This window comes from Podarcis filfolensis (genome assembly GCF_964270895.1).
Source record: "Podarcis filfolensis genome assembly, chromosome: 9".
In the NCBI taxonomy this organism is placed as follows: Eukaryota; Metazoa; Chordata; class Lepidosauria; order Squamata; family Lacertidae; genus Podarcis; species Podarcis filfolensis.
In genome coordinates, this window is record NC_139610.1 from 63,343,667 (window position 1) to 63,359,666 (window position 16,000).

General features: G+C 44.7%; 1 protein-coding gene and 1 long non-coding RNA gene across 10 annotated transcripts in view; one reads left to right on the forward strand and one right to left on the reverse strand.

Annotated features, from left to right (window-relative positions):
* MAPK10 (mitogen-activated protein kinase 10) overlaps nt 1-6,022 on the forward strand; it is a 238,103-nt gene extending 232,081 nt beyond the window's left edge. For 7 of the 9 annotated variants that reach the window (XM_083571505.1, XM_083571506.1, XM_083571509.1 and 4 more), the window contains one exon: nt 423-6,022. In XM_083571505.1, coding sequence (XP_083427631.1) covers nt 423-565 — 143 coding nt within the window. In that variant the 3' untranslated portion in view covers nt 566-6,022. Of the gene's footprint in view, nt 1-417 lie in introns of all 9 variants that reach the window. The other 2 variants (XM_083571512.1, XM_083571511.1) reach the window with 2 other exon arrangements.
* LOC310742544 lies at nt 2,158-10,869 on the reverse strand. Its single transcript, XR_014538535.1, has 2 exons — nt 2,728-10,869; nt 2,158-2,362 (listed from the first exon to the last, which is right to left on the reverse strand). It is a non-coding gene; the product is annotated as an uncharacterized lncRNA (long non-coding RNA).
* Between the last annotated feature and the right edge of the window lie 5,131 nt (nt 10,870-16,000).

The following is a 16,000-nucleotide window of genomic DNA, read 5'->3' on the forward strand; positions in this document are numbered from 1 at the left end:
CGGGAGCGGTTGCCCCAGGTGCAAAATTGTTAGGGCTGCAAAATTTCAACGCCCGCTGCTGCCTCAATACAGCTGTGTGTCTTCCGTTGCTGGGCTCTGTTGAAAATGGCTTCTCCATGTGAACCAGGAAGTGACCTCTGGTTGACATGGACACCATTAGGGAGTTGAATGTGCATGCATACTCCATCTGTTTCTCTCCCTCTCACCGCCGTGTGGCCCCAGGCTCTGGCAACCCACCCTATGCCACTGAACACGATTAGCGACTGTTTTCCTTCCATTCAGACTTATTTGGAGCCCAATCATTATAAATAAGTAAATAAATACTGGATTGCGCTGGAGCTGAAGCAACTTCTCTTGTTATCTCTCAAGCATTCCCCAGGCTTTCAGGTTGAATCACGCCGGTGTTCATTTTCTTAGCACAGGTGCAGCAGTGAACAGCAGCGAAAGCCTCCCTCCATCCTCATCCGTCAATGACATTTCCTCCATGTCCACAGACCAGACCCTGGCGTCGGACACTGACAGCAGTTTGGAAGCTTCTGCAGGGCCCCTCGGTTGTTGCAGGTGACTAGCCGCCTGCCTGCGAAACCCGACGTTCTTCAGGAGATGATGTAATTTAGGGGAGGGGGGGAAGAATCATTGTGGTCATAAAAGAATTCGATGATGGCAAGGAAGAGAAAAAAAATTAAAGGAAAAACAAACACACATAATGATTAAATAAAACAAAACCCTTTCAGCCTGCTTCTCTTAAAAGAGTTATGTAAATGCAGCTAAGCTCAAGTGTATATTTAACTTAATAGTTGCTCTGCTTTGGTCTTCTTCCAATGATGCTTACTGCAAAACGAGAAAAAAAGGGGAAAAGGAGCCTTTTTTCATAAATTTTGCAAAACTTTAATGGCTGCAAAACCAGCAAGCTGCAACTGTCCTTTTTCACGTTGGCATGACAAGGTGGCCAGAACCCCAACCCTTTATGTGTATACATGTGTGCATATCTAACCCTTTCTGCTTCTGTTTTCAGCAGATGTACAGAAAACTGCACATGTATCTCGGTGTACATACATGCAAATATGCATTTGAGGATATATATGCAGCTGTGTGTGTACATGTATCTAAAGAGCAGGAGTCCATATGTGTGCACACAGCCCGCAAGTAGACAACTGAACCTCCTGGGGGTTTTTTTAAATGCAAATTTCATCTGTAATATAATTCTCATTGTACAGCCTGTTTAGTTGGTCCTTGGGTTAATTTAAATAAGTAGGGAAAAAGTCAAACCGAAGCTCTCTCAGAATCTTGATGATGTAGAGTCCTATATTTCGGCACTGTTTTTAATAGCGGTTTGTTTGGAGGAATAATAGAGGAAGGAAGTTCAATGGGATTGTCCTTGTTAAATGCTGATGGATTGTGAGTTGTTGTTGTTTTGAATGAATATGTATGTTGAGCTAGGGGGGTTGTCAGGAGAGAGGCCTGTTTGTGTGGATGCAGGATTCTGGACTAGATGATTCTCTTGGAACACCAGGGGCTTCTTGGGCACCATATCTCCAAGAACTTCCTTGTGTGACTGTGTTCATTTTTTAGATAAAGGCTGTAAGAAATAGATCAAACTGGGTTGGCCAGGGTCAAGCAGAGGTTGGCAAGTAATGCCCTAAATGAGGGGAAGTCAGCTTGTAGAAGTTCTGCCTCTTCATCTGATATGGTCCTGGGCATCTATTAGGTGAGAAAGGTTGTAGACTTCTTTTGTAGTAGAACTCATGCTGATGTTGGGGAGCTGGCTCCTGAATCAAGGCAGAAGTGAAAGATGAGTGATATTGAGTGGAGGCAAATGGAACACCTGTGTTTGTTGTCCCCAAACCCTATCATTTATTTGGTCACGATGAACGACCTCTAGGTAGTCGCAGTCTGGAAGACCTTCACTAGAGAGAGGTTCTCCATAACCAGAACTGTTGCTTATTGGCAGATAGGCTTCTCATTGGGATGGCCTCTCTGTGCATGTAGAATGCTCCAGTTGGAGCGACAAGGCAAGGGAGTCAGATTAAAAGAAAGGGGTGTTTCTAATGTATATTTATTACGTGTATAGCTGTTTAGTGCATCAAAGAAAGGAGGTTTGGAGCAGCACCAACCTAGCCTGTGAACAACTCCAATTCTCTCTTTTTTTTTTAAAAAAAATTGCATCTTAACCATTCCCAACATTAACTGGAAGGACAGTGAATGGCTAGCTGCTTTCAGCTTTACAATTTCCCTCTTTGCTACCTTTTCATTGCAACACATAATCTGAAAATTCCCCAGGCCTACACCAAAAGTGGTTACACAAGCAGTGACCTGACTCGTCCCCAACCCCCCCTCCCCCCAGAAATCAGATATACAGATTCTACAGATACTTGTGTGCATGAATGGATGGCAACCCAACATTTTTTATTTTTAAGAATCTGAGGTGTCATGTACTACCCTATGTTGAAATTTGTCCAGGAGACTAGGAGTCAAAACTTTAGGGATAAACCTCTAAGAGTCAGCCTTTATGCCATAATCAAATGGCACAAAATACAAACACAACTCTTAACATTTATTTTTGGTCAGATGTGAAACCAGCCATTCCTAACATGGTTGAATAGTGTGAAACTAAACTGATTATTATTATTATTTTTAAATTTTTAAAGCAAGTGCTAATAATGTTTTCATGAAGGCAAATAAACAGATGTGTAAAAAACCAACAACCCACAGTGGCCACAATCTAACCCCTTTGAGTGACACCAGCTAGACCAGGCATGGCCAAACTTGGCCCTCCAGCTGTTTTGGGACTACAGTTCCCATCATCCCTGACCACTGGTCCTGTTAGCTAGGGATGATAGGAGTTGTAGTCCCAAAACAGCTGGAGGGCCAAGTTTGGGCTCGCCTGGCCTAGACTGAATGACACATTCTTTCTCTTCTGAAAGGTGGCCGTAAACAAATTTAGAAGCATATCCTTCCTGAAATAGTTATGACCAGACAATTTCATTTCCACTTACTAAATAAAGATGTAGGGCAGGTAGAATTTTCCTTAAATAAAAAGGAATGGAACACTTTTCGTTAGTGCAGTATGTATAGCAGCAATAAGCAAAAAGTCACTACTGCAAAAAATAATAATAACTAAATAAAAATAAATAGCAATATAGGGGGCAATCTATCAATTGCTGCCGGCGCATCACAGTTACCACATGCATCTTCCATTGAAATGGAAGCCACAAAGCAGCTTTGATCGATTTCCCGCGTATTCTTTCTGAAAGCCATGAAACGATATCCGTGTGCGGCACTAACCTTAACTCAGCCCACATGAAATCCCAATGCACAAGAAATGGCAGTACTTTAATGGGACACAGTAGTGCACTGAGGATGCCACGAAGGCAATAACAGAGAAATGACGCTCTAAGCAATAATGGCAATAATGGCATCTGCTAGCTGTGTATTTTGTTGCCCAGATATAATGGGCAATTAAAAAAAAGCCACTTTCCACTTTTTTGGTGCTGAGACCACAAGTAACAGGGAGCCTTTTGGAATTGAAGACCATTAGCTTGTCAGTATCAGAAGCCACAATCCATAACAGTGTTGAAGCATCCAGACTTTCTGGTGATACTAAGTTACTCAGGGGCAGGGGGCAAAATCCCATCGGAGAGTTTCAGAAAACTCTCCTGAATGCGTGGCTGGGGAATAGAATGGCAGATGAAGTTCCATGTAAGTGCCAAGCCATGTTCATTGGGAAAAGATAAAACGAAAGTCAGTAATCTGCAGCCAGCAAGGAAAGACAGATAACCTTGAGATCATAGAGTGTTTACCGAAAACATCGGTTGACTGTACTGCAGCTGTGAAAAAGGCAGATGTGGTGTTAGGAATTATTAGGCAAGAAGCTGGAAACCAAGCAAGCACAGATCTTGAAACTGTTACAGAAATCTGTGGCCCACCCTCATTTAGAGGTGTCATTCTGGCTGACTGACGTAGCAAAAACGATATAATCAGAATATAGAAAAGAATGAGGGGATCTAAAATATTTTCAAGGGCCTTAGTTTCTTTCTTAGGGTGACGTGTCTAAAAAGTTAGGGGGCTTGGCTTAGGGAACAGAAAATGTAGCATGGGCCTGACAGAGACATCTAAAACAATTAACACTTTGGAATAAGCATGTAAATAGAGAAAGTATCTCTTTCTAAATACTGGTGCTTGAGGAAGGTTGTCCGACGGCATCCAGGGAAACTGATTGGCAATGATTCCAACCAAAGAAAAATAAACATTTCGCCACACATAACTAACATACCCAGGACGGCTTTTTAAAAGGCTTTAAACACATTTCAAGAAGGTCGTCCATCACTGTTCATGTGTCTCGTTGCCATTTCAGACATTCTAGTGTATGTAGGTCAGATCAAAAGATGATCAAAGCAAGGGATCGACAGTTAGTGGGAGTCTGCTGCCTTGCCTTAAATTTAGCTTCTGAAATTTTGTCTGTAAGACACAGTTCTGTAAATTTGGTCCTGCCTATACAAGTGGCAGATGATTGAGCCACCCATAATTTGCCTGTTGAAAGATAGCAACTCTGTCAGTGCTGTTGTAGCAGGTCCAGCCTGAAAGGGAGGCCGTTAATAGCCTTGTTTATGCAAAAATATATCCATCTGGAGTGCTGAGACAAAATGGGAGCTGAGAAATGAATATCCTTCCCATGGCACATCTGCCCTTTGACTTTCAGGTCGCACTCTCATATCTGTTCTTCTAAGTCTTGCTGGCCCTGTAACATACCTTCCTCAAGTGCTTTGGCCCGCCTGAATTGCATCTTTGAATTGTGATAACCCATCTTGCTTGGCTGGATGGAGAATGGGGTGGGGTGGAATAGCCTCATGACTTCTGCATGGCTGCAATGTAGCCTTCTTAGCAATGGTAAGAGGTACATATATTGCCGCCACCCCCACTAACACTAACCACTAGGAAGGTTTCCCGAAAGGGAATGTGACGCTCAGACAGAAAAGGGTTCCTCACCCCTGTTCAAAGAGGTGGTGCTCTAGAAGATATCCTGATATTTGCACCAAAACCTAAGAGTTGCTCTCTCAGAAGGCAGGGCTAGGCACACTCGATGTATGGCTCAAAGCTGTAAGATCTTGAACCTCTGCCAATCACAAATACGTTTTGCTAGTGTTATTTCATTTCCTCAGAATACTCAGGGGTTTCAGCTTTTATTCAGGTGACAACCTCCCAATTCATCTTGAATGCTTTAGGTGAAATTTGGCGCAAGATTTAAGCCCATGCAGCCACCCCCCACCCCCATTTTCTCCCTCCAAATATTTAGAAACATTTTTCAAGTTGGCGGGCTGAATAAAACAAAGGTCCAACAGTGGTGCTTGACATCTCCTACAGGGTTTTCGGTTATTGTGCAGCAGGCGTTATTACAGAAAAACAACTTAGTATCACAGAACTGTAGAGTTGGCAGGGACCGGGGGGGGGGTTGTCTAGATCAACCCCCTACAATTCAGGAATCCTTTGTCCAACATGGGGGCTTGCATCCACAGCCCTGAGAGTCCCATGCTCTACCGACTGAGCTAGACTCAAAGTTGCCTTAATAAGCGTCCACTAAGTATCCTTTTTTCCCAAGGCTGGTCAACCCAAGAAGCTTTGGAGGCCCTTAATGTCCCACTGAACTCACTTTAAGTGACACATGGGGCCCTTCAACTTTAAACAGCAAACCTTTTTCTTTGAAATAGTGCAATGCACTTGAGTTCAACTCTTAGCATAGTAAGGGAGGGCAACAAATGCAAACCACCTTGGTTTTAGTAAAAGAATTAAATGATTCACGCTGGTTTAGTAAAAAGCTATTTTACTGTAAAAAGTAAAACCAGAAATAAAAACTGAACGCTTTGAGAGGTTCTTGAAAATGTTTGTTTATATTGTCCTTTTTTTACTGGAAGAAACGTGCATAATTCAATTGACTTTGTATTCGAAGTGGATAAGGAAGTTCCTTTACTGAGTTTTGGCTTTACGAAGCCCATTAAAATCCCATCTGAAACAAAAATAATAATAATGTCCCACTGAACTAAAGGAAAACTGAGACTGGGCTATAAATCAGTTGCCTGCTGCCATCTAAGAGCTGGTTTTCCTTTGCTTTGTTATCAGTTCTCCCCCCCCAAAAAAAAATAATGTTTAGGGGTACTCTCATTTTCCTACTCATATTGAAAAACTCATATTGAAATACTGCCCCTCAATGAGGCCAAACTTAGATTCACAAAACATTTACCCCCGTGTCCCCCCAGAAAAAAAGCACTGTGCATTACCATGTGCTGCACCATTTAGATTTCAGGCTGTTGTGTAGCTATTAAAGGCGCAAAGCCCCCCTGCAAGGAAGAAGGTGGCAAATCTACTCTCAGCTCTCGGGTAAAGCTTTGTAGAAAACAGAGTTCCCACCAGTGCTTTTAGGGCATTTTGAAAACGCAACCACCACAATCTTATTTGTGTATTTCTCACAAACTGCTGGAGAGGTGGCATTTACCTGCCCAGGCTTTGTCACTTGAGTGTAGGCCCGAGTGTAGTCACTTGAGTGAAAGCCCACCATCTATAAAGAAATCTCTGCCTATAAGGCAGCTACGTAGTGCAGTGGGTTAGAGTCTCAGACTAGCGTCAAGGAGATACAAGTTCAACTTCCCATGAATCTCAGTTTTTGACTTTGGGCCAGCCACGAATGCCCAGCCTAAGCTACTTTACCTGCCCTTCTGAGAAGAAAATTGGGAGGGCAAAATCATGAGGAAAGGTGGGATATGGATGTAATAAGTACAGTGAAACTCTTCCACTAAATATTCATTTTCTATGTGTAGGGAATTTTATCATTTGTATGCAGTGGTTGGGTCTAGTTCACAGACTTGGAGGTGGAAATGATGAAACAAGGCTAAGGAAAGTAGTTTTGGGAACTTCTTGCAGATCTCCAGGTGGTTTGGAGTAGATTTACCAAATAACTCCCCCTAAATTATACTGCTGAAATGAAGGAATGGGTGTGTGAGGAGTATCATTGTGTAGAGCAACTGTGAGTTCAGGTGCCTTAGAATGCTTTGATTCTAAGTGTTTATCTTTTGCACCTGGCTACAGTTGGTTTCTCTCAGGTTCTGGTAAAAGGAAAGCCAATTCTCCAGGCCTCTGTTCATCCCTGAAATAGAGGACTCTTTCAAGAGGACAAGGGTTCCTATATTTGCCCCCAGCTTTGCAGAAGTCGCAGTTGAAACTTTTACCACCTCTGCAACCTCACAGTAAGAAAATTTAACCTGCTTTCTTAGTTCATTGGAATTGTTCTGGAAGCTCTGTTCTCAGTTGTGTCTGACTTGAATGGTCTTGTAGAGAAGGCTACTGGCCAAGTATGTATTTTACAAGAAGAATTAGATTTTGTATGGCTAGTTTGGGGAAGCATACTGGTTTAGTATGGCTTATTTTTAAGAAAAGGAAGCCGGTAGTTTTGCTAGGTATGTGCAAATGTTTGGTATCTTGATGGGCTGCTAAATTTAATATGAGTTTGCCTTTTTTTTAGACTGGAAATTGTCCATTGACTAGAACCCTGCACTGTCAAGAGTCTGATGGTTGAGCTGGTTTGAATTTCAAAGGATGGTTTTAATGAAGGGAGGGTAACATGGTGGACTTGAATTATTTCACAGATGTGTAAGAACTTAATGAGGAAAAAGCTTTTTGGGCCAAGGGGAGGGAAGAAATGTGTCTTTTTCCAACTGATGAGCTGGAGAAAAATAGCCCTGCTCATATGATATACTAGATCTCATTTTCTTATAAAAAGAATGCTTGGCTCATGGGCTGTGTTATTCAAACTTCATTTCTGTTCAGAAATGAAAAATGGGAGCCTGTAGTCAATGGTCCATCTACTTTTGGAATAGCTTCTGTAAAGTCAATAACTCCACAGAGCTGCACAGATTGAGGCTTAACTAGTTTCTGGAGCGCTGCCTTAAACGGGAGAACTTTGATTTGAAACAGCTTATTCCTATCTTATATAATTATTAACAATTTAAGGCACCTTTTATATGTTGAAAGTAATAGTCCGAGCTCAGCAGACCCTGTGAGATTGGTGGCGAGATTCTTAATTTAAAGAACGGTGAGAATGTGCTTGTCTAAAGACCAAACTAGACATGACTGTAATTGCATGATTAGATTTAATGTGCCTGGTTTGAGAATTTTTAAATAGCAGCCAGGGTGGTGGGAAACAGGGAGGGGGGTGAATTTGGCACTGTGTCAAATTCAGGGGGTTAACCCTATCTGCCTGTATGGCAGTCCCAATGAAGACAACACACACGGCAGCTGCTCTCTTCCCCCTTGTTTCTTTGCAATTAAAGAATTACATTCACATCTTATTTGGGTGGCATTTGTGGGGAGGAAAATCCCCCTCCCCAGATTTTTGTGATCTTCAGTGGCCAAGAGAAATTTCTACATGGCATATGTGCATATGGCAGAGGGTTGTCTCAGTCCCCCCTTTCTTTCTGGGGTTTCTTTTTCATTGTTAAAAGTTTTGCCATTGCTTGAAGATCTGGCGCACTGTTCCCAGGGGGCATTCTTGGTTACTGTTTTTAACACAATTGCCCCCCAACTCCTGCTCCCTCATACCTGTTATGGTAAGTCCCCTGGCAATTTCTCCAATTCACCCAGAACCCTCCACCCCAGTTTCACAGGAGACAAATGACACTGTAAAAGAGTATGTGTGTTGGTGTGTGTGTGTGAGGGAGGGACGGACGACTTTTAGCCAAGACTTCTTCGATTAAGCTTTCATGGCTCTAAAACAATTTCAGTTTGTGTACCCTTTGACTGGATTGTGGTTTGGGTTTCCCATCTTGAAAAGAATAGGGAAAGGGATGAAATTGCCCCGAGAAGGAATATTATAAATCAAAAGGCACATTGAGACACCTCTGAAGAAAAGGAGAGTCAAAATATCCAAAGGTGTTCCTTCTAATAATTTCAAAATTTAGGGCATTTTTATAAGAGACACCCCTTTACTCCCAAGTTGATCATTTGTGCCGGTGTTTTTAATGCAAAGTAGGGCAGGGGCGCGAGCTAGTTATTAAATCCATGCCCATTCAAGCAAATGCTAGACTTAATTTCGATTTCAGGCGTGAGAAATTCAAAAAGCGAGTTTTGTGTTTGGGGGTAGCAATTTACTCTTTCTTTCCGTCCCTTTAAAAAATCCATTTGCCCACCCTTTAATTCCTGGATTGACATTACAGTTTCATCTTGGCATTGCTTTGGGACTATAATTAGGAAACAGGGACACCTCCCCACACCCCCCAAAAAATTCTGGCTGTAGTTGTATACAATAACATGTTGCGTGTGACCGGTAGTCCAAGAGAGAGTGCAGGCATGTGCACTGCAGTGCGTACACTCATAAAATATACAACTGTGTTCTGTCAATGTGCATGGATATCTCCTACTGGATTGGGGTGTATTAATTTTGTAAGGATAGTCCTTTATTCCTGAAACAGTCATGGATGCTTTCCCAAGGTGAATATCAGCAATCCTGTATAGACACAGGTAGCCCTGCTGGGCAAATGTGCCACCTTTTGTGTAACCCTGTCTTGAGTCTTCCAACTCTTGAGTCTTACAATGTGCTTTAGCATAATGAAGCTCAAAGAAAGAACAAATGACCTGCATTTTCAAGGCTTGGTTCTCAGCATCTTCAGATAATAGCAGGAGTGGGCCTGAGGTCCTAGACAACAGCTAGTCAGAGTAGGTCTCCCTGAAGCAGACAGATAACCCGACTCACTTTAAGGCAGCTCTCTGATACTGGCTTCAGTGGAACTAGACGGCCTTTGGGCAACTTTAAAAATTTGGCCCTGAGAAAACGAGATTCACTAAATGCAACAAATCGGTTGCTTTTGGTTGAGCAGGGCTGTACATTTCTCCTACATAGTAAGATTCATAGTATGTAAATATCCATACTGATTTTTCTCCCTCTCTCTTTGTAACTTGTCTGTAACAATCCATCACTCTGTCTGTATTTCTCAAAGACCACTGTACACCTCCATATGGTTCCTCCGATCGTTTCCTCTGTTGGCATTCGGCCGATAAGGAAAAGGGTCGGGGACTTCAATATGTATATAGAGAATTATGTATATTTAGTAAATTTGAGTAAGTGGGACTTACGGCCAGTAATACATTTTGCAACAATGGTACCAGGATCTTCCCAACCCAACTAGCGAAACCAAACTGTTCACCTTGCCATGTCCATCCTGTAATAAGACCTAAGTTGCACCCGCCTGTAGTTCTGCATGATTGGACTTCCAAATATAATTCACAATGACCAGGAGTGTAACTTCTCAGTGTTGATAAAAGTAGTTTTTATATCTCTATATATATGCGGAGAAAAAACACACACAAAACAAAGAGCCACTGTTCAGCATCAAGAATGGAAGAGGAAGAAGTGTCCAACTCCATTGCAAGGTCTTAGTTTTGAACGTGATAAGTAAACAACCTGTGAGTATGGATGAACTGACAAATGTGACATTTGATAAGGAAATGAACCTCATTACATTTTGTTTACTTCTTCAGTCGTTTTTACTTTCTACCTTTCATTGTTTCCTGTGGGTGGTACGAGGGGGAACGGAGGGGTCTTGGCTTTGTTCATCAACCTTTTGTGGATCAATGTTGAGTCGATGCATTCTGACTTCTGTTTGTTTTGAGTTATTAAAAGCAGAAGGGAATCTATTTTCCCCTTTGTGCCAAAAAAAGAAAAAAAACACACCTTTTGGAGTTCTTGTCTAAATACTTTGTCTCGTTGTTTTGATTCTTTGGGGTCATGTTCTGTGCACGGGTTTAAATATACACAATTTTTGATTGAGATTCAAATGTATAGCTTTTCCAACAAATCTGTGGAGCACAGGGGCGCATCACTTTTGGCCACACAATAATAATAATAATAATAAAATTTTATTATAATAATTATTTCTACCCTGCCCACCTGACTGGGTTGCCCCAGCAACCCTGGACAGCTTCTGAATTATATAGAAACATAATAAAACATTAAACATTAACACACACACACACACACACACACACAGAGAGAGAGAGAGAGAGAGAGATTGACTTACAACATAGAAAACTTAAGTAAAATGAAAAAACTACACATATAAATATAAAATACAAAGTACAGCAGCAGACACCAGAAGCACAGCAACAAAGAAAGCAGCAATAAAGCCAGAGAAACCAACCATCACTTTGAACCAAACAACTGATGAAACAAAATGATTTTCAAAGAGTGTTGTAATAGCTGTAGCATGGTGAAGGAGTTCTGTGGCCTAGGCCCGCTTTCCCCAATATGGTTCCCTGTATATGTTTTGCACTCCAACTCTGGTCATCCCTGATAATTGTCCATGCTGGCTGGAACTGATGAGAGTTGGAGTCCAAAACATCTGGAGAACATCAAATTGAGGAAGCCTAGGCACTGCAATGAAGAAAAGAAGTCCTAGTTCATATATTACTGCCAGTCATACTTCTGATGGTGATGGGACATGGAGGAGAGCCTCCATGGAAGATTCAGTGGGCAAGCTATCTCATTCACAGTAGGAGGCAGATGTTTAGATAATCTGGTTTCAAAATGTATGGGTCTCTAAAAGTCATAAACAGCATTACAGTAGTACCTCGGGTTACAAACGCTTCAGGTTACATACGCTTCAGGTTACAGACTCCACCAACCCAGAAATATTACCTCGGGTTAAGAACTTTGCTTCAGGATGAGAACAGAAATCGTGCTCCGGCGGCGTGGCAGCAGCAGGAGGCCCCATTAGCTAAAGTGGTGCTTCAGGTTAAGAACGGTTTCAGGTTAAGAACAGACCTCTGGAACGAATTAAGCACTTAACCTGAGGTACCACTGTATGAGTGTTAATACAAAGCGTGACTCTTAATAGCAGTTGCCGCAGCATTCTGTACTAGCTTCAATTTGTACACATTTTTCAAAGAACGTTATGGTAGTCCGACCTGGATGTGTGATAATGGCCAGATCTGCCTTCTCCAATGGAAAGGCACTGGTGGTTCACCAAAAGAAGTTGTGGAAAAATGCTGCCAGCCACAATCTAATCACACCGGAGCAAAGCCAGACTTCCAGCTGTGGGGCTCATCATTCAGTGGCAGTGCACCCCTGTCCAAAACTGCCCCACTTTGCAGTGAGCCAAGGCTGTGGTTCGATGCACTATGAGCTGGGCTCAAGCTTGGGTGCAAAGTGAGGCAAGGTTCAGTCTGGTTTCAAGGTTCAGGCTGCGCTATAGGAACACAGAGCTCTGGTACTTCTTTTCAGCAATAAATATACTGAGACACAGCCCTATATCGTGGCAGCTGCTGTATTCCAGTTGTTAGCCCTGCCTGCAATGGAATGTGCTTTTTCAGGTAGAGGTCCAACCTGTTCTTCTGGTCTCCTATTGCCACAAAGCAGGGTCGCCTCTGGTCTTCTGCATTGAAACACAATGATGGTTGTGCGACTTCCTCAGCCCAGAGGACCACCAGCACCACAGGCTCCTCTGCTGGAAGCATATTTAGAGCTGGCTCTACAGATTCCTTGACTTCATCCCCTAGAGAAGGGGAGCCTAACTCTAGGGTCATGACAAAAACAGGCTGGATGCCCAACCCTCAACCAACTTCCCTATTGGCCAAAATCATGGAAGTTGGCTGCACAAGAAACTACTCTAGATTACAGTACCAATCTTACCACTTGACAAGGCAGAACAGTCAGTAGAGTGTGGTCCATTAATTCTAACTGGGCACTGCTCTGCCAACCTTAGTCTGCCCTCACCCAGCCTACCCCAAACCCTGCCTGCCATTGTACTTACAACCAGTCAGGGAACTACCGTATTTTTCGCACCATAGGACGCACTTTTTCCCTCCTAAAAAGCAAGGGAAAATGTGTGTGCGTCCTATGGAGCGAATGCAGGCTTTCACTGAAGCCTGGAGAGCGAGAGGGGTCGGTGCGCACCGACCCCTCTCGCTCTCCAGGCTTCAGGAAGCTATCCGCTAGCCATGGGAGACCCAGCTCTCCCACGGCTAGCGGAGTGCTGCATTAATCCGGAAGCTTGGGGCGTGCGGAGCTCAGCGCGCCCCAAGCTTCTGGGTGCCGTCTAGCGGAGACCTTGCCGGCACCCAGAAGCTTGGGGCGCGCTGAGCTCCGCACGCCCCAAGCTTCCGGATTAGCGCAGCACTCCGCTAGCCGTGTCTAGGCTGCGGATGGTAGCCTGCTTCCCGGAGCGTTGGGCACCCTGAAAGCAGAGCGCCCGGCGCTTCGGGAACACATCCGCAGCGTGGGGAGCCTTGCAGGAGTTCCCCACAGGGCTCCCCACGCTGCGGATAGCAGCCTGCCGCCCGGCGGGTGGGGCGCCCTGAAGCAGAGCGCCCCTCCCGCCAGGCAGACATCTGCAGCGTGGGGAGCCCTGCAGGAGTTCCCCGCAAGGCTCCCCAAGCTGCGGATAGCAGCCTGCCGCCCGGCGGGTGGGGCGCCCTGAAGCAGAGCGCCCCTCGCGCCAGGCAGACACCCGCAGCGTGGGGAGCCCTGCAGGAGTTCCCCGCAGGGCTCCCCACGCTGCGGATAGCAGCCTGCTGCCTGGCGGGTGGGGCCCGCTGAAGCAGAGCGCCCCGCGCGCCAGGCAGACATCAGCCAGCCCCACAAGCTCGGGGGACAGCAGGTAGGCGCAGCGCCACCATCCCGCTGTTCCTCGACCTGGTTCGGTTTCCCTGACCTGCTTTTGGGGGGGAAATAAAGGGAAATTTTTTTCCTTTATTTCCCCCCCAAAAAACTAGGTGCGTCCTATGGGACGGAGCGTCCTATGGTGCGAAAAATACGGTAGTTCCCTGTGGTGTAGTGTGGTGTAGTGGTTAAGAGCGGTAGACTCGTAATCTGGTGAACCGGGTTCGCGTCTCCGCTCCTCCACATGCAGCTGCTGGGTGACCTAATGCTAGTCACACTTCTTTGAAGTCTCTCAGCCCCATTCACCTCACAGAGTGTTTGTTGTGGGGGAGGAAGGGAAAGGAGAATGTTAGCCGCTTTGAGACTCCTTCGGGTAGTGATAAAGCGGGATATCAAATCCAAACTCTTCTTCTTTCTCCTCCTCTTCTACCTGCTACTGTTGGTCTCCCTGCCTTTTGCCCTACCGATCCCATTGGGCACCAGTCACAAAACATGTTGTATAGAGTTGTCTGAAGGTGGTAAGCTTTGTGTAGAGATGAACAGGGCTGTGCTTGCAAGAAGTGATTGAGCTGTTCAGGACTCTGGTCTAGCGCTGCAAGCCTAAGCACATAGCCTCAGTTCCATGGATGGTGATAATCCTGTTAGGCTGTTGCACGCTAGTAATCCCATTTTGGCTCAGCCCAGATCTCCCTGTAGGGTGAGAGGGACCAAAGCTTAGGAACAGTAACGGGGGGGGGGGAGCTCAGCTGCTTGGATGTCCCTATAGCTACATGCTTACATACCGACAGGCCTCCTAATGTCACGTGGCGCATCCTAAACCAAGCAGTGTAATTCCTGGATGAAGGCTGCAAGAGTCATGACTTAAGTTTCCAGGCCCCTCTCGCAATATTATGGGCTCATAGCTCATGCCTGACACAAGCACTTGCTTCATAACACTAGTTTCTTATAGCTGAACAGAGCAGACAATGCTAACGTTGTTTTTCCTGGCAAAATCGTTCATGACACACAGTGACATTCTGCGGTGTATTGGATATTCTGTATACAACATGGCTTCTGGTGATGAAAACTTGGGGAGAGAAGTGAACTGAACCTGCTATGTGCTGGTGGATTGCAAAGCAAGGGCTTGTACTGGACCACAGTGTAAAGCTGGTCTGTTGCGTATGACTTTTGGACTGCGTTTCCCATGCATGGCTTCAGCTATGCTTCCAGAGACACATCAGATGCGGCTTCCTTTGAGAGGTCAGAAACAGTCATTGACCTCATTCCACCAGAGAAATGTCACAAGAGAAAGGGTTAACTTCAGCCCCCAAGCTAATGGGTCCCTGATTAAATATGGGGCTCCTTGCCACTGTTTCGGGGCAAAATATACGATCACAGCTCTCACAAGTAAGTCTGGCTGCAGGTTTGAGGGTTCCCGTGGCAACTTCCTATCTGGTGCCCCCTTCTCTGATATTAGTGGGCCCTCTGGTAAAGGTCAAGGGACCCCTGACCATTAGGTCCAGTCGTGACCGAATCTGGGGTTGTGGCGCTCATCTCGCTTTAATGGCCCAGGGAGCCGGCGTACAGCTTCCGGGTCATGTGGCCAGCATGACTAAGCCGCTTCTGGCGAACTAGAGCAGTGCAAGGAAACGCCGTTTACCTTCCTGCCGGAGCAGTACCTATTTATCTACTTGCACTTTGATGTGCTTTCGAACTGCTAGGTTGGCAGGAGCAGGGACCGAGCAACAGGAGCTCACCCCGTCATGGGGATTTGAACCGCCGGCCTTCTGATCGGCAAGTCCTAGTCTCTGTGCTTTAACCCACAGCGCCACCCCACTTTTTAAATTTCCCACAATGCTCCAAATATAATTGTTGCTGCAAGGCATTGTGGGAATTCAAAATGTTGGTTTGTGTCAGTTGGCACAAATCAGAAAATTGATTCATGGGAGTCGTTGGCAGTGGTCTCTGCTAGGATGCTGGTGCTTTGGTAACTGCCTGAAGCTGCTGTTTGCTGACACTGAGTCTTCTGCCACAACATAGCCAGTGTGACTTTCAGAGTATGAGGGAAATGCCATGGGAGATGGGACAAAATGTGTAATTCACCTCCATTGATGGCTGCCCTACAATACTAATGATGATGGTTTAAGAGCTAGGTGCGCCCTTATTCCAAACTCACCATTCTGAGCTTCGTTTATATTATGGGGCTGTGTTTGCATTGTTTGTTGAGTCTGGCATCAAGTGATGGTTTGTGTGGGCAAAACAGCCATCAGGGACTTAAATAATATTATGCCCTGAGGACATTTTTAATTTTCAATATAATTCATTTTTGTATGGTTGCTTTTTATGGATCTTCTCAGTAGTTACATGTATAAATATAGGATG